The sequence below is a fragment of the Chionomys nivalis genome, chromosome 17 (genome assembly GCF_950005125.1).
Source record: "Chionomys nivalis chromosome 17, mChiNiv1.1, whole genome shotgun sequence".
Taxonomy (NCBI): Eukaryota; Metazoa; Chordata; class Mammalia; order Rodentia; family Cricetidae; genus Chionomys; species Chionomys nivalis.
In genome coordinates, this window is record NC_080102.1 from 4683245 (window position 1) to 4707270 (window position 24026).

The window sequence follows — 24026 nt, forward strand, 5'->3', positions numbered from 1 at the left end:
AATCTAAAATACCACTCCAATATCCCATCTGTTTTTAGATAAAATAAAATCACCTTACCAATCACTGAATGACATCATATAATAAATAGCTGGCCTTTGAAAATCATTAAAAGCAGATGGTTCGTGGAAAGAATCTGCTCCCATGTTATCAAAGATAAGCCAGTCTCCCACATTCAGCTCAGGAAGAAGACAGCTCTCCACAATCTGATCGAGCTCATCACAGGACGGACCCCAAAGGCTGCTTGTAAACAGAGGCTCATCTTCCTTGTGTTTCTGCAGGGAAAGAAAAGTTACCAAATTCTTTCAGGTACTTAATCTTAAGAAAAATAAAAGGCAATTTCAGTTTCTCAGATCTCATATACCTACGGGAGATTGAGGATCAGGCATAAGCCTCAACTGTTACTATGAACTGCATAGTTAGGAAATAAATTGAAGAGGAGATCAGAATATGAATCTTAGAAAAACAGTTCAAAAGGTATGATAAATATAATAATCAAGATTTAAGGAGGCAGGATTCTTGCCGACTGAATCCAAGACATGCAAATGAATGAGCTGTACCAATACACTGCACTAAAAACTTTAAAAAAATTACAATTTGGAGCTGGAGAGATGGCTCAGCGGTTAAGAGCACTGACTGCTCTTCCAGAGGTCCTGAGTTCAATTCCCAGCAACCACATGGTGGCTCACAACCACATATAATGAGATTTGGTCATTCTTCTGGCCTACAGGCAGGATACTGTATAAATAAATAAATTGTAGGGTGTGTTTGTGTGCGTGCGTGGTCAGAGGACAACCTGCATGACCAGTTCTCTTTTGTTGCCATGTGGGTCCAATGCCTTAATGCCTTTACCCACTAAGTCATCTTTGCACGCTAGTTTTTGTATTTTTTTTTTTACACTGTCAAAGACATTTTGGAAAAACAAACAAACAAACAAACTTGCCTTGTGAACCTCTGGAATGGTATTTAAGTCCTCAGAAAGTTTACTCGCAAAAGAACCATAAACACCATCATTCATGTAATACACGAAGGCTGGCTCATTACTCCCATTTTTTTCGACTGAAATTAAATAGCAAAGAGGAAGGTTAATTTAAACCAACACGAGTGCACCTTACTCAGCACATAGCAATTCTACTCTCTATACACCTTCCTTAGGAAAACAAACCAGGGAGGGTTCCGTGGAGAAAATGACTGGATAGTCTTGAAACTGGAAAGACAATGGGCCCAGAATATAGATGCACCAGAACCGAAAACGTACTAGGTCAATTGCTGGGGTTCATGTCAGCAATCCCAGCATCTCACACGGGCGAATTCTTAGCTACACAGACTTCCTAGCCAGCCTGTGCTTCAAGAGTAAGTACTGGTTTCTAAAAGAATAAAAGCAAAACCCAGAGGGCTGGAGAGAATTGGCTCAGCAGTTGAGCGCATATGCTGTTTGCTCTTCCAGAGGACCCAAAATTGAACTCCTATGACCCTTGAAAGGCAGTTCACAGCTGACTATGACTCCAGCGTCATCCAGGGGATTCCACACCTCTAGCCTCTTAGGCACACACACATATGGGTAAAAATCTTAAAACAAATAAATACCACTAAACAAAAGCCAGTCATGTACCTGCCACCAAGCCCAAACATAACAGCACCATATTAGAAGAAACCATTAGCATACGCTTCCTAATGAGACAGACTATCCCAAAACTCTGGAATGAAGCCCACACCAAGATAAAGCATCAAAAAAACCAAAAAGACCTACCCTTCAAAAGTTATCAGTAAAGAAATAAAAGAGAAAAAGCACATACAAAGCAGTCCTGAACTGAAATCTAACAAAGACACACACACACACACACACACACACACACACACAAAGATTAATAGTGTGTGCGTGGGGGGGGGGGGCTGGAGAGATGGCTCAGAGGTTAAGAGCATTGCCTGCTCTTCCAAAGGTCCTGAGTTCAATTCCCAGCAACCACATGGTGGCTCACAACCATCTGTAATGGGGTCTGGTGCCCTCTTCTGGCCTGCAGGCATACATGCCGGCAAAATACTGTATACATAACAAATAAATAAATACTTAAAAGCAAAAAATAAATAATAGTGGGGAAATCAATTTTTCTATGGACTAAAGATTATTCCATAGTGGAAAAAAATGGTCTTATTAATGCAAACTGTATTCTACAATGACACAGGACAATTTTGTTGGTTTGACTTAAAGATGGATTTAAAGAACACTTTGGCCCTGTATCAAAATACAAGGCAGATTCTCCTTCTGAGACAGGAGGAGTGCACTGGAAATCACAACAAAACACTGGCTTTTAGGGTAAAAAATCACATGGTGGAAGTTTTATTTAAAACATCAGATATAAACTTTGTAACTTACCTCCAGAGGAAAGTTTATCATTTTCAACAACTTTCTTAGCAATAATATTAACTGCAAGTGTAAACGCAGAAGACACATAGTAGCTTCCAGGCTCTGAAATTATCTGAATGCCAGATCCTTCCGGGAAGTAAACATCCAGCAGAGGACTGATAACATGATTAACCTATGGGTTTTAAATTACAGGCTTAAATTTCAATACTGGATCACAGAAGTCTAGCTCTTAACTAAGAAAACTAAGCAATTCCAATCGCAGAGCAAGCCTAGCCACTTAGCAGGTACCTTCAATTAGGCAAGCTTTTACATCAGCTTTTTTTTGGTAATAATTACAATAGCATTAATTAAGTAAAAAAAAAAAAACCATATCAATTCTAATACTGTGTCTGACTGCGGGTAGAGGAATAAATTTCAATTCAGTTTCCAGACACTGCAGAATAAAGGCAGGAGTGATATGCACCTTGCTATTGCAGTCACGAAGCTGGAAGCTCATGTGACATCTAACACACAAAACACAACTCAAACATTTTCTGTGGGCTACAGTGTAGCACAGTGGTGGCACACTTGCCTAGCTTATGAGACTGAATCTGATGTCTAGTACATCATAAATCCAACAAGTAGGAGTCTACTTCGAGATCTGATGGGGTTCACAGAATTCTAGATTTAGAGTAAGTAGCTCAGTTACAACAGGCTTTAGGTTATGCTATTATAAAAATTCTGGTCCACGTACCCACCAATCATATACAGCCAACCCCAGAAAGTTTACCTCTTCCAGCTGAATTTCAGTTCCTGTGAAGCCTCCACCAATGTCTAGCATGTTCATTGTAAAGCCAAATTCTCCCTAGAGACAAAAAACTTTCATGTTTCCAAATTATAATGCAAACAAATAAAAAATAACAACAACAAAAAAAAAACCTCTTCTTCCTAGGTAGGTAAATATTTCTGACCTCTACAGCGATACCAATCGCTCCTGCTTTCTTATCGTTTTGTTTCTCTTTATGGTCGCACACTGATGGTCTTGCCTCAGTCTCCTGAGTACTCAAGCTACCAGCAGATTTCTGCTGTCAAACTCGGGAACAGATAAACGCTATCTGTATTTTGTCTTCTCATCCTTGCCTGTGCTCGCTTTATTCTTCAATCTTTTGCCCACTTAAACAATATGAAGTACGAATGTGTAGAACCTTTAATCTTTCCATTAATAAAATCAGGAAGCCAGATGTTGTAGTACACGCTTTTAATTTCAGAGGCAGGCAGATCTCTGAGTTCGAGGCCAGCCTGGTCTAAAGAGGACAGCCAGAGAAACCCTGTCTCAACCAAAATTATAATAACATTCAAGTATGCAATCCTGAAGAAATGGTTCAATAAATAAGAGCACCTGTCATTATTTTAGAGAACCTGGGTTCAGTTCCCAGCTTAAAGCATCCTTAACACTAGTTCCAGGAGCTCCAACACCCTGTTCTGACCTCCATGGGCACCAGGCATGAACATGGTGCACATATATACATACAAGCAACATAAAACTTAAAAATTTAAAAAAAAAACCATGTGAGCTGGGTGGTGGTGGCGCTCCCAGCACTCGGGAGGCAGAGGCAGTAGATCTCTGAGAGTTCAAAGCCAGCCTGGTCTACAAGAGCTAGTTCCAGCACAGGCTCCAAAACTACAGAGAGACCCTGTCTTGAAAAAAAAAAAACAGGGAAAAAAAATCATGTGTATGCTGTACTAATTTTAAACAGTAACTAATTCATACTAATTGAAAATGATTCTGAAATAACACCCTGGTTTAAAGATAATAATTCGAGAACTTACAGCCATGTCAAACACACACCGAGCATCAGAGAGAGCATGTACATATACTTGATATTCTTTGCAAGCACTTGAAACATGGAATCTGAAAGAAAAAAGGTAGTCATTTAAAGCAGCGTGGCTCTGAAGCAGTTCCTGCAATCCCTTTCAGCTATCACTAGGTAACGACACTGCTGAGTACATTTTATCTTTACCAAGTATCTGACACCAGAGACTCTAATTATTCCATGCTATGACACTATGTTTGGACAATATTATTTATACTATCTGTCTACAAGCAAAAGCATATTCTAATAAGTCAAGCATCACTCAGTGACCACTGGCTAGTTGTTTTTATTTGCTTTAATCTGACACATGGCACAAACTAGAGTTACCTAGGAAAGGAGAAACTCAAGTGAGGAACTAACTGCCTCTACCAGACTGGCATACATTGCCTCTGGGTACAATTGTAAGCCCACTATGAATAATGACACTTCTATGGATAGTATAAGGCAGGCTGAGCAAGTCAAGGAGAGTGAGCCTGGTCTCTGCTTCAGTTCCTGCATCCAGGTTCCTACCTTAAGTTCCTACCTTGGCTTTCCATGATGGACCTGTATGGCAAATACACACGTTTTCTTCAAGTTTTTATTATAGCAACAGAAAGCTAACACAGAACAATCATACTTTGCTGTGGAATAAATAATCCTTTGTGTACTGTAAAGATATGTTGCTCTCATTAGGCTAATAAAGAGCTAGGTTGTCCAAAGGCCCGGTAGGAAGAAGTTCAGCAGGAAAACCCGACTGAGAATACTGGGGTGATGGGTGGCGTCCCCAGGAGGCACAGAGAGAAGAGGAACATGCCATAATGAAAAATGTACCACCACGTGGTAGGGTGTAAGTAAGAAATACAGGTTAACTTAAGATGTAAGAGCTAGTTAATAAGCCCAAGCTATCGGCCAAGCATTCATATCATAATAAGTCTCTGTATGGTTATTTGGAAGCCATGGATCTAAAGCATGGCTTCCTTTATGTATACAGAAAGTAACAAGCACCAATCAACTGACATTACAAACCTCCTTCATTGAATACTGAGCCACCTGACTTCAGAGTTCTAGACCAGCACGGATAGAGACTGTCCTAAACAAAGCAAAACCCAAAGAACAACCGACTTAAGTCTTGGTTTCCTCATACAGAAAAATAAAAAAAGATAAAGCTCTTTTTTTCCCGTTTTTGGTTTTTAAAGACAAGGTCTCTTATAGACACGGCTGGCCTTAAACCTATAAGCCTTCTTCCACTCTCTCTAATTCCTGAATGCTGGGATTGTAGGTACCACTATACCCGATTTCAAAGTCTGACTTACTTAAGTGCCAGTGAGGAATTGAGAGAAAAATAAATCATTAGAAACAGAAACAAAATGAAACCTACAACTTATAAGCTGAATGCCATTTTAACAAGCATTAGAATCAGGAGTAAATTCTTCCCATTCAAATTAAAAGGCGATTTAGCTGGTGCACATACATCAACGATCCTGACACTTGAGAAATTACAGCAGAATCTCATGTGCAGTCCAAACAGAGCTACATAGTAAGACTGCCTCAAAAAAAAAAAAAAAAAAAAAAAAAAAAAAAAAAAAAAACTAAAAAGAAAATCAGTAAAAGACAGTGTAGAGATGGGATGTAGCGCAGTGACAAAGCCAAGGCTTGAGTCCAACACCTGGCACAGCAAAACCCAAACCAACAGAAGTCATTACCCTGTGCTAGCTTGTCACTTCACCAGGAGGAAGGAGATGTAACCTTACTAAACAGAATAGAAAAGACATGTTTAGCTGGTCAGTGGTAGTGCATGCCTTTCATCTCGGCACTCAAGGGGCAAAGGCAGGCAGATCTTTTTGAGCTGAGGACAGCTGGGTCTCCACAGCTGCATAGTTAGCTCCAAGACTACACAGAAGACCTTGTCTAAAAGAAGAATCAAAGAAAAGACATGCTTATTCTTTTCTGTACTGAAACAAAACAAAGACATAAATACTCACTTAACCCCAATTATTTGGACATCAAGTTCCTTGGCACATTCCAAAAGATGCCTACAATTCTTCAGTGTAGTGCCAAACTTCATGTTACTATCTTCACCTCCAATATCATCCTCTGTTGCAATATGTAGTAAGACCCTAAGAGAAGGGGAAGATGATTGGGGCAGAGTTGGTTTACATCATCATCAGCATATGTGAAGCCTGAAGATTGTAGGAAGTGTGTTGATTATGTTGCCAGTGTTCCCAAATCCAGCGATGGATGGATGAATCAAGTGAACCTAATGAAAAACAATCCTGTATAGAGAAAAAACTAGCAATTAGGGCCTACAGCATGACGCTTGCACGGATGGGATTTTGGAAAATGCAGCAAGTTAAAACTCTGTTGTAGCGGCAAGATTGTCAGTTGGGCTCTGTAATGAAAGATGACATTACTTCCAAATGAAGTCATTCAGTTCATGAATCCACCAAAATAGACTAAATTGAACAGCAATGCCATCAAGGTCTTTCAATAAAAATAGCAGGATGTTTTTTGTTTTTTTGTTTTAATTATCAAAGTTTCCAGATTTTTCTAGCTAGCTAATCCTTAAACAAATCTCTCAAATCCTAGGTTTCTAATGGAAAAAGCTAGGACATTTTAGTCACTGAATGCATATCCCAACACCATCCCTGATTCATATCTAGTGATTTCTTTTCAACCACTAACTACTAACAACTAAGACTTAGACTGACTAAATATTATCAGGAGTTAAATAATGATCAGATGCTAAAAAAGCTACAAATGCATAAATACTATATGTAAAACTCTTCCCAAGGAGTTCTGATGAATGACTCCTGATCAGAAAGCAAGACTTGATAGAAGTTAATTATTTTCCTTACAGTTAGAATCAGCTGTCAAACAATGCATACACTAAGCCAAAGTCGTCTCCTGGAGATCACAGGGCATACCTTTTTCAGAAAAACAGGGTTTCTCTATAATTTTCCCCAAGGCCTTTATCCAGAGGTTTTCAAGGTAATAAATGCCTGAACACCACTAAAGTCACCAAGTTAGACCAGTGGTTAAGCTTCCTAATGCTGTGACCCTTTAATACAGTTTCATGTTGTAGCGATCCCCAAGTATAAAATTAATTTCATTGGCTCTTCATAACTGTAACTTTATTACTATTATGAATTATAATGCACCCCTGTGAAAGGCTGTTTGACAACGCACTCCCACAGTCTGAGAACCACTGAGTTAGACAAACGATATATAAACTTTCAGGAACACACATAGCTATGGCCTTAATTTGATGACAACACCAAATTTTCTTCCATGAGCTAATATGTCATATCCCAGAATGCTTCACTGTTTCTCAAGTCCATAAAAAAGGATCAAAAGTAGGCAGAACATAAAATGCTGTTAGCATTTTTCATAGATTCTAAATAAGGTGAAGTTACAATAGATAGCACTGGCTCTGCCATTAACGCCCCCTCTCTGGGGGACGAGCTCTAATACTAGTCAGTGACAACATTTAAGCACTTAGGTACACACTTACTTGGCATTTGGGTGATTCCTTGCAATTTTCTTTAATTCAATTTCATTGTCACATGTCATGATATTTATTCCAACTTTTGCTGCATACTTTATCTGAGACACTTGCTTACAAGGACTTGTGTAAATGATGTTTTCCGGAGATACACCCAATTCTTGCACTAGAGCCATTTCATTCTGTAAAAGATTTAACGCTATCATTTATATAACAGTAAATTTTAAATTACTTTTTTAAAAAAATATTTATTTATTTATTTATTTATTTATTTATTTATTTATTTATTATGTATACAATATTCTGTCTGTGTGTATACCTGCAGGCCAGAAGAGGGTACTAGACCCCATTACAGATGGTTGTGAGCCACCATGTGGTTGCTGGGAAATGAACTCAGGACCTTTGGAAGAGTAGGTAATGCTCTTAACCTCTGAGCCATCTCTCCAGCCCCCTTAAATTACTTTTAAGTACCGTATCCTGCCAATGCTGAGGACTGAAACCAGGACTACATGCCTTCTATACAGTTGGTTAAACCAATACGTCACAGAATTCACATTTTGGTAATGCTTCCCTACCCTGTGTTTTTTAAAAAAACAAACAGGGCCAGATGGTGGTGCCACATGCCTTTAATCGCAGCTCTTGGGAGGCAGAGGCAGGCGATCTGTGAGTTTGAGGCCAGACACGTCTACAAGAGATAGTTCCAGGACAGGCTCCAAAGCAACAGAGAAACCTCCAAAGCTACCAAGAAACCGTGTCTCAAAAAAACAAAAAACAAAACAACAACAACAAAACCCAAACGAAAACAGGACCAGTGAGATAGCTCAGAATACACGGGCACCTGTCACCAAGTCTGATTACCCAAGTTAAATCCCCTGAACCCACATAGAGAACAAAAGAACCTATCCCAAGAGTTGTCCTGACTCCCACGGGTGCACTGCGGGACTTGCAAACTCCCATACATAAACACAATCAAATCTAAAAACACAATGATTTAGTGTATGTGTGCTTGTGGTGAGTAGAAGTGTCCACAGTAGCCAGATCCATGGATTTCCCAGAACTAGGTAATTGTGGGCTGCTGGGTGTTGGGGATCAAACTCAGGTTTCTCTGCAAAAGAACCTATTAACCGCCATCTCCAGCCCCACAAAAATCTTTTAACAAGAACAATCTCATAGTTTACAAATATTTACTATCGTCAGAAGTATCTTAGAACAGGACTGGGTATGTAGCTCAGGTGTTATAGAGTGTTTGGTTAATTAACATGTATGAAGTCCTGGGTCTGATCCACAGAACCATATAAATTGAATGTGGCAGCCTATACCTGTCCCTAGAACCTGGGAGGTTGAAGCAAGAGAACAGAAATTCAAAGCCATCATCAGTGACATAGGGAGTTTTAAGCAAGCTTGAACTACAGATCTTGTTTCAAAAGGAAAGTACAAAAAGACAAAGAGAAGACAGCCTAAGAATGAAGAAATTTTGTTTTGAAAAACAGCACCTCCTCCCCCCCCCCCGTTGGCTCAAACTGCTGCTAAGACCAGCCCTGAGAGTGATCTGTCTCAAAAATGCTGGGATTAAAGGAATCAAACATCACAGTCAGCTATAAAAACACTGCTATTCTTGAAGAGGACCTAGGTGTGAGTCCCAGCATTCACTATATGGAAGCTTACACTCTTCTAGAACTCTACTTCTAGGGACTCTAACACCCACTTCTAGCCTCTATCGGTACCAGGCAAGCAATGTGACACATACATAAGTAATAAAAAATGTCCATGATGGTTTGAAAATAAAAGGAGTAGCACTATTAGGAGGTGTCATTGTGAAGGAGAGCGAGCTTTGAGGTCTCAAACATGCCCAAGCCACACCCAGTGACAGCCTGCTTCCTACTGCATTCTGACCAAGAAATAGCAAGCACTGCCATGGCCACCATGGATTACATCTCTGGACTCTAAGTAAGCCATAATCAAATGTTCTCCTAAGAGCTGCCGTGCTCATGGTGTCTCTTCACTCCAACAGCAAACTTCTTACATTTGATCTACTGGTGAATGTAGCTAGCAGTCAGCAATTTTAAAATGCTGCTATTGGTGGAAAGGAGAAACACTTACTTTGCTGGAACAAGCAAATCCAGTTCCAAGAGCTGCCAAGATCTCAAGTACAGCTGGAGCGGAGTTGCACTTCACTGTGTAAAATGGCTTTATCTGAGCCACCACATTTTGCCACTGACTGTGCTTCTTCACGATCTTCCCAAGATCCCCCACAAAAAAAGCATTTTTTCCTGTCTGTTAAGGATAAAGAGAAAAGGTTAAAAAAAAACAAAACAAAAAAACACTGAAAAGATACCTACTGCATTTAATTAAGTGGTTAAGGGTACTTCATTAACTATTCCACGACAATAAATGTCAAACAGAACGGAAGTGGTGTTTCTTTCTACCTGACCTGAGAAAAGCAAGTAACGAATGTCATCGAGATTTGATTAAGAGTCCCTAACAATAGGGTGAGAATGAATGGCCTTTGTTTTCAGGAGTTCCTAGCATCATCAAGTGCCACTTCCCCTCAAGCACCCCATGACAAAGACAAACAAGTGAATATTGGTCATATTTGTGAAGGTTCTCTCTCCCTCTCCCCACAGGGTTTCTCTGTGTTAACAGTCCTAGCTGTCCTGGAACTCACTCCATAGACCAGGCCAGCCTTGAGCTCAGAAATTTGCCTGCCTCGGAAGTGCTGAGATTACAGGCGTGTGCCACCATTGCCTGGCTGGTACTTTTACTGAAAACTAGAGCACTTTAAAACTCTGTGTTCTCCAAGTTTGCTGAAATCTATCTTTCACAAAGGAACAAAATCCTGCTGGGTAGCAATGGCACATGACTTTAATCCCAGCACTCAGGAAGAAGCAGCAGGTGAGTTCCAGGATAGCCAGAACTATCCCACAGAGAAACCCTGTCTTGAAAAACCAAAATAAAACAAACAAACAAACAAAAAAAGGTAACAAAACTTTGCCACACTATTCACATAAATAAATGGAAACAATCAAATGAAAACAAATGACTTCATGTGTTAATAAACAGGGTTGTGTAGCAGTGTGCTGAAATAGTAGATCATAAACCACAGTAAGTGATCAAATTCTATCAACATACGTAGGCAAAAACGTATAAAAATAAAGCTGCAAAAATTAACTGGACCAAGTCATTTTATTAGACCAATGTCTGAGAAACACAATCAATAATCTGTTTTCAAGTTTGGAAACATGATCACACACTTACCAGGGTATGTTCATAAACATAGTTATCAATAACATCTCCAAGGTTTGTTCCTTCATCCAACAGGCCAACGGAGTAGTTTGCATCGTCAATAAATCCTTTCATCTCAGCCGTATTCCACAAAGCCGAAAGTCATAAACCAGGAAAAACAAGAGACGGGCCACGAAGCCTATGTCGGGTCCTTAGAATATGCAACAAACTGTCAAAATAGAAGTTAGATCGAATTCCGCATTACTTCCATAATTAAGACATGGTGTATTAAGAGTGAGTCACCAAAACTGCCAAGGGTTTAATTTTGTGAGGAGTCTGTGACCTTTAATACTATTTTAAAAGTAAATTAAATGAAATACAGTGCCTGCTGGGTAAGCATCAGAGCCTGAAGCCTCATCTCCAGCACCCATTGCAACGCCCACTGCAATAACAGATGCAAGCAATCCTAAAGCTGGGGCAGTAGTCAATCTAATAAGGGGTAAGCTCTGCGTTTAGAAAGAGAGCTTATCTCAGACGAAAACGGGTAATGACTAAGATACCCAGTGTTGATATCTGCTCCACACAACCACACATGTCTACACACACAAAAAGGCCAGACATACAGGCATATAAACCCAGCACTGTGAGGAGGAGACAGTAAAGATCAGGAGTTCAAGAGTAGCGTTGGCTACTTAAATTCTTATCTCCTATTACCACAAAAATGCAGATAAAACATTTAAAGTAAGTTCAATACAATTTACTAAAAAGGCAGTCCCATAACATGTTATATGACCTAACACTGTAAAGTAAGTGTGGATACTTGTAGCCATCACGAGTTCCAGTACAGTCAAAGCTATGTAGAGACCCTGTCTCAAACAAACAAAGTACAGATGCTTGTATTCTAATAAAATTCTACACACTTGGGCTTGGTAGCTCATGTTAGTAAAATTCCAGCACTTGGGCACTGGGAAGGCCAAGGTAAGAATGATTACCATGAGTTTCAGGCTAGCCTAGACTGTACAAACAATGAGACACTTTCACAAAAACTTGCACACGTAGGCAAAAGGAACAATTACAGGTAAGGGACACCCTGAAGCTATCTAAGTGGCACCTTCAAGTTAAATGGTACTCTTACAGCTATGTAGGTCACTTATAAGGTGCATGTGACTTGGTGAAATTATTTAACAGGCACCAAATCCCCTGGTTTTGAGTGATGTCATTTAGTAACTTCTCAAACAGTAGTTGTGACAAGCCCCAGCATTTGAGAGGTAACAGTAGCAGGATCCTAAAGTTCTTCCTCAACCACTTAAGTGAAGCCAGCCTAAGAGACCCTTGTCTAAATAATAAAACACACAACATATGTGTGTGTTTGTGTGTGCACGTACAATTGCTCTCTAAAACTGAACTGTCTAAAACGCAAAACTAACTCTAGGTCATAGCTGTGAGGCGGCATCCACCTATATTCTCAGCTCTTGGGAACGTGCTAGTCTGAGGCCAGGAAGGAGTACACGGTAGCTAGCAGAGATACATTAGATGCTGCTTCTTATTTTCATAAAACAGTCATAGTTGGTATACGCCAGGTACTGTATATGAACCTTGCCATATTATACAGCCTAGGTTAGCCTCAATTTTAAGAAGGGTTTTCAGGATAAATCCTCTTCTGACTCAAACAAAAATAAACCTTTACTCTTTTTCTGGGTTCAGGAAAACAATTCTCCGGGGCTGCATACCCCTGACAAGAGCTGGGACTTGTGTCCTTAGGTTACCACAGGAAATGACAGCACCAACATGGCACACTAATTATGGACAATGAGCTGCCTCTCCCTGCTCTTGTCCCCCCTGCCTACCTTCTACAGATGCACTTCCATACACGCAGGCCCTTTCTACTGAGAAGGAATCAATCTTAGGCAGAATACCTGGACACCTTTGTTGATTTAAGGGTGATGACCTGCTTCCTGCTGGCACTGAAAACGGTAACTATTTAAGAATTCAACAGAAAAACAGCACAAAGACCAAAGTCCAAAGGATCACTAATTACAATAACTAATGACAGTGTTTAAGAGATCTGCCTACCTGCAATTTAGCATCAAGAATATGGAGAATTCAGTTAGGTGGCGGCGCACGCCTTTAATCCCAGAACTTGGGAGACAGAGATGTAGGTGGATCTATGTGAGTTTGAGGCCAGCCTGGTCTACAGAGCCAGTTCCAGGACAGCCAGGGCTACACAACAGAAGAGAAACCCTATCTCGAAAAACAAAGAACAAACAAACAAAAACAACAAAAAACCCCGAAAAACAAAAAACAAAAAAATCTGCTCTTCCAGAGGGCCCACATTCCCACTCACAAGTGTCTGTAACTCCAGCTCCAGGAGATCTGAAACCTTCACACCAATTCATATAAAATAAAATAAAAATAAAAAGTTAATAATAAAAAAAGCTGGGTGGTAGCAGTGCATGCATGCCTTTAATCCCAGCTCTTGGGAGACAGAGGTAGGAGGATCTCTGTGAGTTTGAGGCCAGCCTGGTCTACAAGAGTTAGTTCTAGGACAGGCTCCAAAGCTACAGAGAGACCCTGTCTCGGGAAAGGGAAAAAAAAAAAAAAAAAAACCCAACAACCTGAGACAAAACAAGAGAGACTTGGACAGTCTTTCTCGGGTACTTGGTTCCTTCTGCTATTCCTCCACCCCCACCCCAGCGCCCCATTTTAGAGACCACCTTGCCCATTAACCTGAACAGTTTCAGCAGTATCAGCTTTTTTTTTTTTTTTTACAATAAAACCAACTACTCACATTAATAAGCTGTACTATTAGTGAAATTTCATGACACAAATAACACTCAGTTCAAAGTTGGAAGGCACTAACATTCATTTTCAAGACAACAACACTCCGTTCAATAAACAAACCTCCTGTGCTACGACAGAATTTATCTGTATAAGATGCGTGTTTCACAGTAGAGAGAGACCACAGCCTAAACATTCTCTAAAGGATGTTATACTAGGACTGGAATAAATCTGTTCATTGAGACTAGATATTTAGGCTAAGCACGGACTCTGTTTTAAACAGCGTAACTCCAGCTAGAAGATCAATTTTAGAGATCTCATCAACCAAACACCAAAAGCAATGAAAAAGATGAGTGCCAAGGTAAATGTTAGAAAGAGTAAGGTAAGGAACTTCCAATGAAGTTTACATTATTTGGCTGTCAAACAGCCAGCTTCATATACTAGCCTCTCTCTCACACACACACATCTTGGACATAGGCTGCCTAAAACTGTTAGAAAGAAGGCATGCTGACACCCCCTTAATCCTGACACTCAGGAGGCAGAGGCAACCTGATCTTATGAGTTCAAGGACAGCCCAATTACCCAGGGAAACCTTGTCTCAATAAAGTTTAAAAAAAAAAAATTCTGATTACCGTATACCCAAAACCATAAAAACAAATGTAAATGTGGCACTAATGTTATTTGATTTCCTTACGCTGGAATCACAATAAAATCAATACTATAAAAAAGCTTTATCTTCATTTTTGAGATTCCCACAAATTACGAGCCCAGACCAGAGTCTCAGGGACATAGTTCTAGCTAGGGAGTGATTGTGCATGCCTTTAATCATGTTACTTGGGAGGCAGAGGCAGGGAGATCTCTGGGTTCAAAGCCAGTCTGCTCTGAAGAGCAAGTTCTAGGACAGCCAGGGCTCCAGAGAAACTTTGTCACAAAACAAAAAGATACTAAGTAAATTAATAAATAAAGGTTCTGATTTTTTGTTTTTGCAGCCTGGGATTAAACTCGGCGCCTTGCACATCCCTAGCCACACTGGAAGGTCTTAAGCTTAAGAGACGGTAATACAGCAAATTCCCTGTCCAATATCAAGTCCTTCTCCCAGGAGTTTGCAGTGTAGCTCAGCTGAGGAAGCCCCAGGCCTTGGTTTAATTTCCCAGCACAAAACAAACTGGGTGTGCTGAAGCACCTATAGGCCTAGCAGTGGTGGGGCCAAGGCAGGAGGACCAGAAGCTTAAGATCTTCCTCAGTTACATGAGTTTAAGACCAGACTTGGCTACATGAAACCAGTCACAACAAAAATATTAACAAAACAAATCTATCTTCTCCAATCTTAAAACTGTTAGAAGCCCTTATCACACAAGCAGGTAACTGACAAACTCAGCTATCATTACTGTTAAGTTACATGTTAGGTCCAGAAAAACTGAAAGAATATGCTACACATAAATACCTCAGGAGACCGGAAAAAGTCCTTGAACTAGAGAGTGGGGGTGGGGTATGTGTGGGACCAGGATAGAGGACTTCTAGCATGTCTGAGGCTGGACAATCCCTGGCCCGGCACAAACAGGGCATGGCAGCACACATCCATAATCTAGTACTGAGGAGAGACAAGGCTGGGAGTTTGAGATCATTGCTGGCTACATAGTTAAGTTGGACAACAGCCTGGGCAGTTAAAAAGGGACTAAAGAGAGTCTTGATACCCTCATCTTGTCTCTCCTATTTCTCCTCTACAGTATTTCACTGGAGCCCTAAATAGAGACTCCAGGAATGCTTTCAGTTTTGAATTTTAAGAAACACCTGCAAGCATGCAAACCTAAGTCCATGTGGAGGTCCCAGGACAACTCGAGGAGTCAGTTCTCTCTCCACTACATGAATTTGGGAAATGAATTCAGGCTGTGAGGCTTGACTGCAGCAAGCAACTTTAGTTGCTAAGCAATTTTCTTTATTTTAGTAGAAATACTTTTAAACTCTACTCTCATAAAAGACAAATTTTTTTAAGTGTTTTTGTTTTTAAGAGGCATTAACAATGTTAAAGCCAGGTATGATAGACCACACCTTTAATCCCAGCACTCAGCAGAGGCAGGCAGATCTGTAAATTCAAGGCCAGCCTGAGGCTGTCTAGAAAACCAAAGACAAAAACAAGCAAAAAAAAAAAGAAAAAGAAAAAGAAAAAAAATAAATGTTCATGTGGTGATGGGAAGCGGGAATAGTTCATACCACGGGTCGGAAAGTACAAGTTAATCCTCCCCAAAAAGCTGTTTTCTAAACCTTCCCATTCTTTTCACAAGAATAAACTTGCTGGGTGTGCTGGTCTGAGACAGGAAGGTTAAATTGAGTGAGCAGAGGGCACATACAGCAGGACCCAGAAGCCCAGAGCAGTGACTAGGAAACATTCTCTAGTCACTACCACGCTGAAAGCTACCTAGCAACTAAAACCTTTATTAAAGTCTGATTGAATAAAAGCTCATTTAGTGTTGCTGAAATCACAGTACTACTTTTGTAAATAATTTCCTTTGGACTCACTGCTGAAAAAAAAATATGTAATATGTCTTATTTCCACCTGTGTGTTGGTGTTTTGAGAATACTTTCCACGAAGAAGCTGCCAAAAGAAACAATGGCTCCGAGAACCACACTGCTCCCTGGAGTCCGACATGAGGTGGCCGAGTCCTCATGCTCACTTTCAAAAGTGAAGGTTGTGGCAGCTGGGCACTTGCCGTGTTACACACCTGCTACAAAGGCTTCTATGGTTGATTGCACTTCAGAAGAAACTGATACATCTTTCATATAATCACAAGATAATTCTGGCAGCAACAGCCCACTTGACACCAGGCTGGATGAATATGAGTCTTGGGTTTCTGAAGTGAAGACCTCCCTGGAAGTAGAACAGGGAGAGCTGAAAGGTTGAGAGTATTGTTTTGCAGACACCTAATCAGGAAGCTTGACCTTACTAAAGGCCAACCACTTCTCAGCAGGACCTTTACTCACTCAAATGGAAACAATGTATCTGAAATGTAAACTGCTACAGTTGCTGTACAGTGCCTAACTGCAGCCATTTCTATTTTTCTTCACATAAGCACTAGTCGGCTCAACTTTAAAAATACCAAGGGTGTCTAAGCCCCTCCCTGCATTCCACCTGCAACAGAGCATGTTACTTACCACACAAGGTAACTTTCGAAGAAACCCTCTTAAAACTACTAGGGAGAGGCCTCTACAGGATGACTGGCACTATAACCTTCAGGAGGAGAAAAAGCACCAGGAAGCTACATACTAAAGAAGGCAGCCAAGAAGCTCCCGTGGGAGATAAAAGTTCACAGTACTTTTGTGATTGATAGACCGAAAACAACCTGCATGGGGTACTCATGAGATCCAGAACAGGGTTTGCCCTCAACACACAGTAACTGGAAAGCTAATAATGACAATAAAAACAATTTTCCAGGGATGAAACAATTCACTATGCCTAGACAGAAAACATTTCCACAAAGAGTTATATTAAAAGAGAACAAGAAAGAGCAGGAGATATGAGGGCAGAAAGGACTAAGGAAATGAGACCAACTTACTTCAAACTCTAAGATAACTCACAATAAACATTAAAAAATCTTTGTTAAAAGATTTATATTTTGCCAGGACTGGCAGTGAACACCTTGATCTCAATACTTGGAGAACAGGGGAAGGCAGGATCTCTTCAAGGTCAATCGGGTCTTCATCTTTTTTTAAAACTGTGTGTCCATGTTTGTATTTGTATGCACACATGAGCATATGCCTATGAAAACCATTGGACCCTGGAGCTGGAGACGCACACTGATATAAAAGCTATCTCACACAGTTGCTGGAATCTAATTCACATTCCCTGAAAACAGCACTAAGTGCTGTAACCACAGAGCAATACCTCCAGTTGCCCTCGTCCCCCTTTTTTGGATTTATTTTAAGCTATGTATATATGCGTCTGTGCATATGAACAATGGTGTCTAGGAAGGCTAGAGAGAACTGGAATGCCCCGGAGCTGGAGTTACAGGTAGTTGTGAACTACCAGTCACAGGTGCTTTCTGGAAACCGAAATTGGGTTTTCTGCAAAAGCTCTAAACTGCTGAGCCATCTCCCAAGCTTCAAATAATAAAATACCTTAATGACAAAATAATGGATTTTTAGAGTCATGTTATACTTATACATGTAGAATTGCTGCTTAAATGTATGTTACTTTATAGTATGGTACAAGTGACACTATCCTGAGTGTGGTAAACTAGACAAGACGTTCATCAGTCTAGGGGCACATAACTACAACTATTAAGATTTTGAGTGGCAAGTAGTTTAAATCTTTTACTTGTTTTCCCATTATGTACTAACATATACATAAGGGATATGTCCAACTCAGAGCTCTTCAGGAGTTATTAGGACAAAACTGTTCATTCAGAAGACTATCTCAGGACTATTATGGCGTTCATGTCCAACATAGCAGGAAATACCAACCTACTTTTGTTCACACCAAATTTAACATGTTAATTATGCTGCACTAGACTACAAGCTAAGAAAATACAGAGAACCAGACATAGTGGCACACAACTTTAATCCAGTACCAGGAAGCAGAAGCAGGTGGATCTCTGAGAGTTTGAGGCCAGCTTATCTACACAGGACACCCACGTTACATACAGAGACGTCTCAAACGGCAAACAAACAAAAAGGAAAACACCCATTTTAATTCTACTCATCACTGAGTGTGCACATGTCACCATGGACGCTGGAGAGCCAGTTTGTTTCCTCCACCTTATATGGCTTCCAGGGATTGAACTCACACTACCAGGCTTGCTTTGCTTCTCAGTGGCAAGGACCCTTGTCAACTAAGCCATTCAGTGCACCAGCCCAAAATTATACTTATTATAACACTTTTATTTATTTGTTTAGTATATACAATTCTGCCTGCATGTATGCCTGCAAGCCAGAAGAGGGCACCAGATCTCATTACAAATGGTTGTGAGCCACCATGTGGTTGCCAGGAATTGAACTCAGGACCTTTGGAAGAGCAGGCAATGCTCTTAACTGCTGAGCCATCTCTCCAGCCCCTCTTATTATAATTCTTTACAAACTGAGTGAGATCTCTGCAATAATCATTACATCTTGCTCAGCAAGAACTAAAAATTTAATTTACAACATACAGTCAATACTAGTTTCAGTCTACATGACCACAGTCATACGATGCCGCATCTTAAAAATGTTTAACTAAAAAACCCAACTAGAATATACAAGAATATACAACCTCACACCCTTACAAGCCAGAAAAACCTGAGGGAGTATGAGGGAGTAACCATAGCTGCATTGAGTCTGAGTGTGATAATCACATCTATGTTAGCAGTCGGTTAAGTCTATTAATGGTGCTCCATTCATAGTAATTATCCTGGAGTTCTAGAACAGCAGGCAATACAGAGTGTTCCAAAAACTAAAAAGTAATACCATTCCACAGCACGTCCTCAATAGACACGTAACATACTGTTACTTTACTGCCATAAAGTAACACTATTTATTATCAGAGAAAAGCCAAAATTCTGCTTCTGGCTCGATCTGGTGGCACATGCCTACAGGTGGATCTCTAAGAGTTTGGGACCAGTTTGGTCTATATAGCAAGTTCCAGGCTAGTCAGGATTACATATAGAAACTCTCAAAGACAAAACAAAAGAAACCTGCTTCAATTAGCATGCTAACAAATTGCAAACATTAGCATGGATGACCCTGAAATATTATTCCTATAAGGTTAACTGGAAAATGGTCATCTCAAAACAGCCAATTTACCTAGCCTTTACATTTTCAAAGCTTTTCAAACATTTTCAAATCTTTCTTCAAACATAATGCCTTATTTTTTTTTTTATAATTTTTAATCACTGATTAATCGCTCAAATAAGTTTTTGGTAGAGGTAATCAGGAGAAAACCCCCAAACCCCAAAACAACATCAGCTCAGTAAAAAGTCTGGTGACGCACTGGTAGTCATCATTAATTCCTCCATCCCAACTAACCTCCTCTGAGAACCGCTAAACCCCCTGAAAGGAGTCTGATAGATTATGAGGTGCATGCCTGTCATTCCAGCACTTAGGCTATAATCTGAAGTTCAAAAATCAGCCTTTTGGGGGGCTGCAGGCTAGGGAGACTGACATACTGTGTGAGAATATCTAGTTTTCAGATACTTAATGAAATAAACTAGCTTAAAATTAATGGCTGACTCAAAACCTTATCATGAAGCCAGGTATGATGATATAGGCCTATAATTCCAATACTTGGAGGAGTCTGAAGCAGGAGCCAGTGATTTCCAGGCAAGCCTTGGGTATAATAGCGGTACACCCTCTCCCTCTCAAACACACACACCACAAACACACTAAAGGTCAGGGAGAAGAGAAAACCCATCCTGATGCCTAATCATGGCGTCTATAATACCTGCACAAAAGATCCCAATGGAGACAGCTCAGATACATTTCTTACAGTCACATATTTAGCAATGTTATGAGGTATTTCCAGGAAACCAGTGTTTTAAGTTCTCCCAATAGTTTCCTGATATTCTGTGTCTCCCCAGAAGATTCATCCTAGGATCCCAATGTCCAGTGACACAAATTATCATACACAAAGATACTGTACTTCTGAGAGGTACCATATTTGTTATTCTAGTGAAACCCTTGAAACAATGTCTTTCCGAACTTATTAACTTGTCAAATTTCAGCAGTCATGTAGTACATGCTAGATATTATGTATCAGCTTGCAAGAGAGCAACTCTCTGTATTTCTAGTAAAATTCACGAACATTAACACTAAATAAACAATAAAAATTGCTTCAAGCCAGCACAAATTCAGGTCAAGTTTTTCTCCTAAATTAGTTGGCTCTCCAGATGGCTTGGCACTTGCAGTAAGCCTGACACCTATGTTCACTTCTCAGGACCACATGGGGGAAGGTGAGAATCAGCCCCTACAGGTTCTTCTGTCTGTGGCACATGTCCAGATATATACATATGCACATACCTCAATAAACAAATTTAAGTATTTTTAAAAGGATAAAGAACAGACGCTATACAGTGCCCTCTAACTTTCACACATACCTTCTGCAATCCTATTCTACAGTCTGTTAAATCTTCTAATAGGTTGGCAATATGATTTCTCAAGAACAGGTACTTGCCAGGCAAGCCTGGAAACCTGAGTGATTCCCAGGGTGGAGAGAAGAGTGAGGTCAGTTGTCCACTGACTGTAAATGTGCAACAGCACGTGCACCCCCCCAACTCCCACCACAAAATGTAAAAATGAATAAACGATCTTTTAAAATTCCAACTGATCAAAAGGAAAATTTAAAACTCCATTTTAAAATCTATTAATGATTACAACGGCAATCAGACCCACTTCAAAAGACATATATTTTCTACTGTTGAGATAAGCTCTTACTGTTACGGAAGACCTTGAGCCTCCAAACATTCTGCACCAAGTATCTTGGTGCCAAAAGATACTTAAAAATAAACCAATTTAAGCCAGGTGTGGTGGCACATGCCATTAATCTCAGCACTCAGGAGGCAGAGGTTAAGTGGATTTCTGTGAGTTGGAGACCAACCTGGTCTCCAGGATACCCAGGGATGTTAAAGAAATCCTGTCTCAAAAAAACACGAAGCAAAATAACATTGGGAGAACATTTTGATAATATCATTTGATAATAAATCAAAAGCAGACCAGATTAAAATTAATAGAAATTAAAAATGTGGCTTGGAAACAATTTGGTAGCAAGCATGCTATTAAGTAGCAAACAAACCACTAAACAATGCAGACTGTTGCTTCAGGTTGTTGAATTTTCACAATTATTATTACCCATACCAATATAAGGAATACATAAATAAAAAAAAATTAATGTGCTTACTTAGAACCAAAAGAACTAGTCTAAGCAAGGTTTGGTGACACAGGCCTGTAATCCTAACAGTTGGGAGGTTGAAGCAAATGAGTCTAAAATTCTTATGAACGAGTCAGGGTCTTATGTAGTCCAGAACTCTCTACCTTCCAAATTCTCAGACTGTAGGTGTGTTCTAGAGCTAAATATAGCTCTAGAACATTTTCATTCAATCTATTTTCCCAAATTTATTTTATAATGAAAATAAAAAAGCAATGCTTTAAGCTGGGCAGTGGAGGTGCATGCCTTTAATCCCAGCACTTTGGAGGAAGACAGGCGAATCTCTGCGTTCGAGGCCAACCTGATCTACAGGGAGAAGTCGCAGGACAGGCTCCAAAGCTACAGAGAAATCCTGACTCCAAAAAGTCAAAAGAGAAACACTGCTTTGACCTTAGTTTTCCTGAAATTTTTCTCTTTTTTCAAAGAAATACTTTATTGACTACACTGCAAGGAGTAATGAGCTAGGCACTAGCTTGAAAACTGCCCCTCCTGAGATCTTTCCAGTGCTGTTTCTGCCCATGTAAAACCTATTTCAGTTTCAAAAACCAAATTTCAATTCCATAAAATCTAGGGCATTAATTATCTGTATGTGCGGGTCACTGTGTATACACAATTTACCAAAGGTAAACGTCAAGTGTTATTCCAACAGAACCTCTCATGGAACCTGGTGTTATTCCAACAGAACCTCTCATGGAACCTGGGGCTTATCAACTAGGCCTGTCCTGTCTGGCTGACTGGTCAGTGAGCCCCAGTACTAGATTACAGGTGTAGACCAGCTGGGTATATTGGGGTATACCCTCAATCAGAGCACTCAGGAAGCAGAGGCAGGTGGATTTCTGTGAGCACAAATCCAGCTTGGTCTATTTAGTGAGCTGTAGGCCAGTCAGGGCTACACAGTGAAAAAACACCTTAAAAAAAAAGACAGATAAATGAATTTCTCAAATTTAAGCCACAGTTTACTGAGGAATTACATTTTATACAATGGCTCAAGTCTTAAAATAATTCACACATACAAAATTAAGTAGCCAAAAAATAACCTTGGCTATCTCATATGAGGCATGCGGGGACTCTCAGGCATCATCTTTTAGAAAAGACTCCTATACCATTAGTTTTCTACAAACTTAGAAGAAACCATCTTATGAATAAAAAACTCTTCAAAAAACAAAACAACTTTGACTGGCAGAATGATCATTACTAGGAAGACATGAACTAAAACTGCTTTCATACCCATCTCAAGCTCTAAGACACAGCTTTCCCATGGGGGACGGCAGCAGAATCCTGACAAGACGGCCCAGGTAAATCTGAGCCCTGGAATACACCTGGTAGAAGGAGAACACTAAATCCTACAAGCTGTCCCCTAGTGTCTCATACACTCTTCTGGCTCACGTGCTGGCTGGCATGCATGCACACACGCATGCACGCACACACACACACTAAAGGGAGTACTTTACTAACATGTCTTTGATACCAGCAACTGTTAACTCAGAGCAGCACGTGTGTACAGGAAGCCCTGGATTCAGTTAAGTCTTCTGACTCTTTTTGGATTCAGCCAATACTCATACTTGCTAAGAAAATGATTGAATATGATAAATCCTAAGGTCAAAATCCACTTTGCAAATTATAGTAAAACCCAGACTAGTACAATTCCAAAAAATATTTTTAACTTTTTACTTGTGTGGATGTATAGGTATGTACATGTGCATCTCTATGTATGAGTACGTGCACAGGTATGAATCTATGTATGAGTACGTGCACACAGGTATGATGGGGCCAGGAGGCCAAAATGGGAAGACAGACCCTCTAAAGCTGGAGTTACAGGCCGCTGTGAGCATCCTAACCACTCCAGACCCCAGCACAATTTCCTAATATACTAAATATAGTTGTATTATTATTATTATTCAAGAAAACGTTACAATGATCCTATCATTGGTAAACAATGCACACAGCCTTACCAGCCACACCTGGAAGTAATCTCTAACTTAAGTTTGTAAAGTCCCAAGAAGTAGAGATAATTTCAAATTCTGTAAAATACTGAAGCAATATTTCAATTTTATTAAGGTCTCCTCAGGTGTGAAGATACTCACATGGACAAGTTAGGAGATGGAACCCCCCTATCATCAGCTAGGTTCCCAAGGTGGCTCAGCGTTGAAGTCGAACTGCTCTCTATACAGCACTTCTCCTAGGCCTTCTGGGTAGTTGTATACTCGGTCAGAAAGTTCGCCCTAAAGAAATAAAGAAAAGTAGAAAGTTCTGTGTTTTAAAAATTAGGTTGCGCTTCAAACAGGTTAATTTAAATGACTTAACAGATGAAGTTTTAGTTTATTTAGTAGTGTTCTATTAAAGTGGCATTCCAGCTGTGCATGATACCGTGTAATTGTGATTCCCAAACTCAGCAGGCTAAACAGGATGACAACTTTGAGTTCAAGGACATCCTAGGTTAC

The 24026-nt window shown here is 40.1% G+C and overlaps 1 protein-coding gene across 2 annotated transcripts in view; it reads right to left on the reverse strand.

The window, feature by feature from the left end:
• The window catches only part of Azin1 (antizyme inhibitor 1), a 31510-nt gene that overhangs the window by 3505 nt on the left and 3979 nt on the right, over nt 1-24026 (reverse strand). Inside the window, exons 2-12 of one of the 2 annotated variants that reach the window (XM_057792046.1) lie at nt 23670-23807; nt 16418-16563; nt 10953-11148; nt 9798-9971; nt 7707-7879; nt 6178-6312; nt 4173-4254; nt 3133-3207; nt 2373-2535; nt 942-1057; nt 59-273 (exon numbers count right to left, since the gene is read on the reverse strand). In XM_057792046.1, the coding sequence (XP_057648029.1) occupies nt 59-273; nt 942-1057; nt 2373-2535; nt 3133-3207; nt 4173-4254; nt 6178-6312; nt 7707-7879; nt 9798-9971; nt 10953-11054 (1235 nt within the window). In that variant the 5' untranslated portion in view covers nt 11055-11148; nt 16418-16563; nt 23670-23807. The remainder of the gene's footprint in view (nt 1-58; nt 274-941; nt 1058-2372; nt 2536-3132; nt 3208-4172; nt 4255-6177; nt 6313-7706; nt 7880-9797; nt 9972-10952; nt 11149-16417; nt 16564-23669; nt 23808-24026) is intronic. The other variant, XM_057792045.1, reaches the window with a different exon arrangement.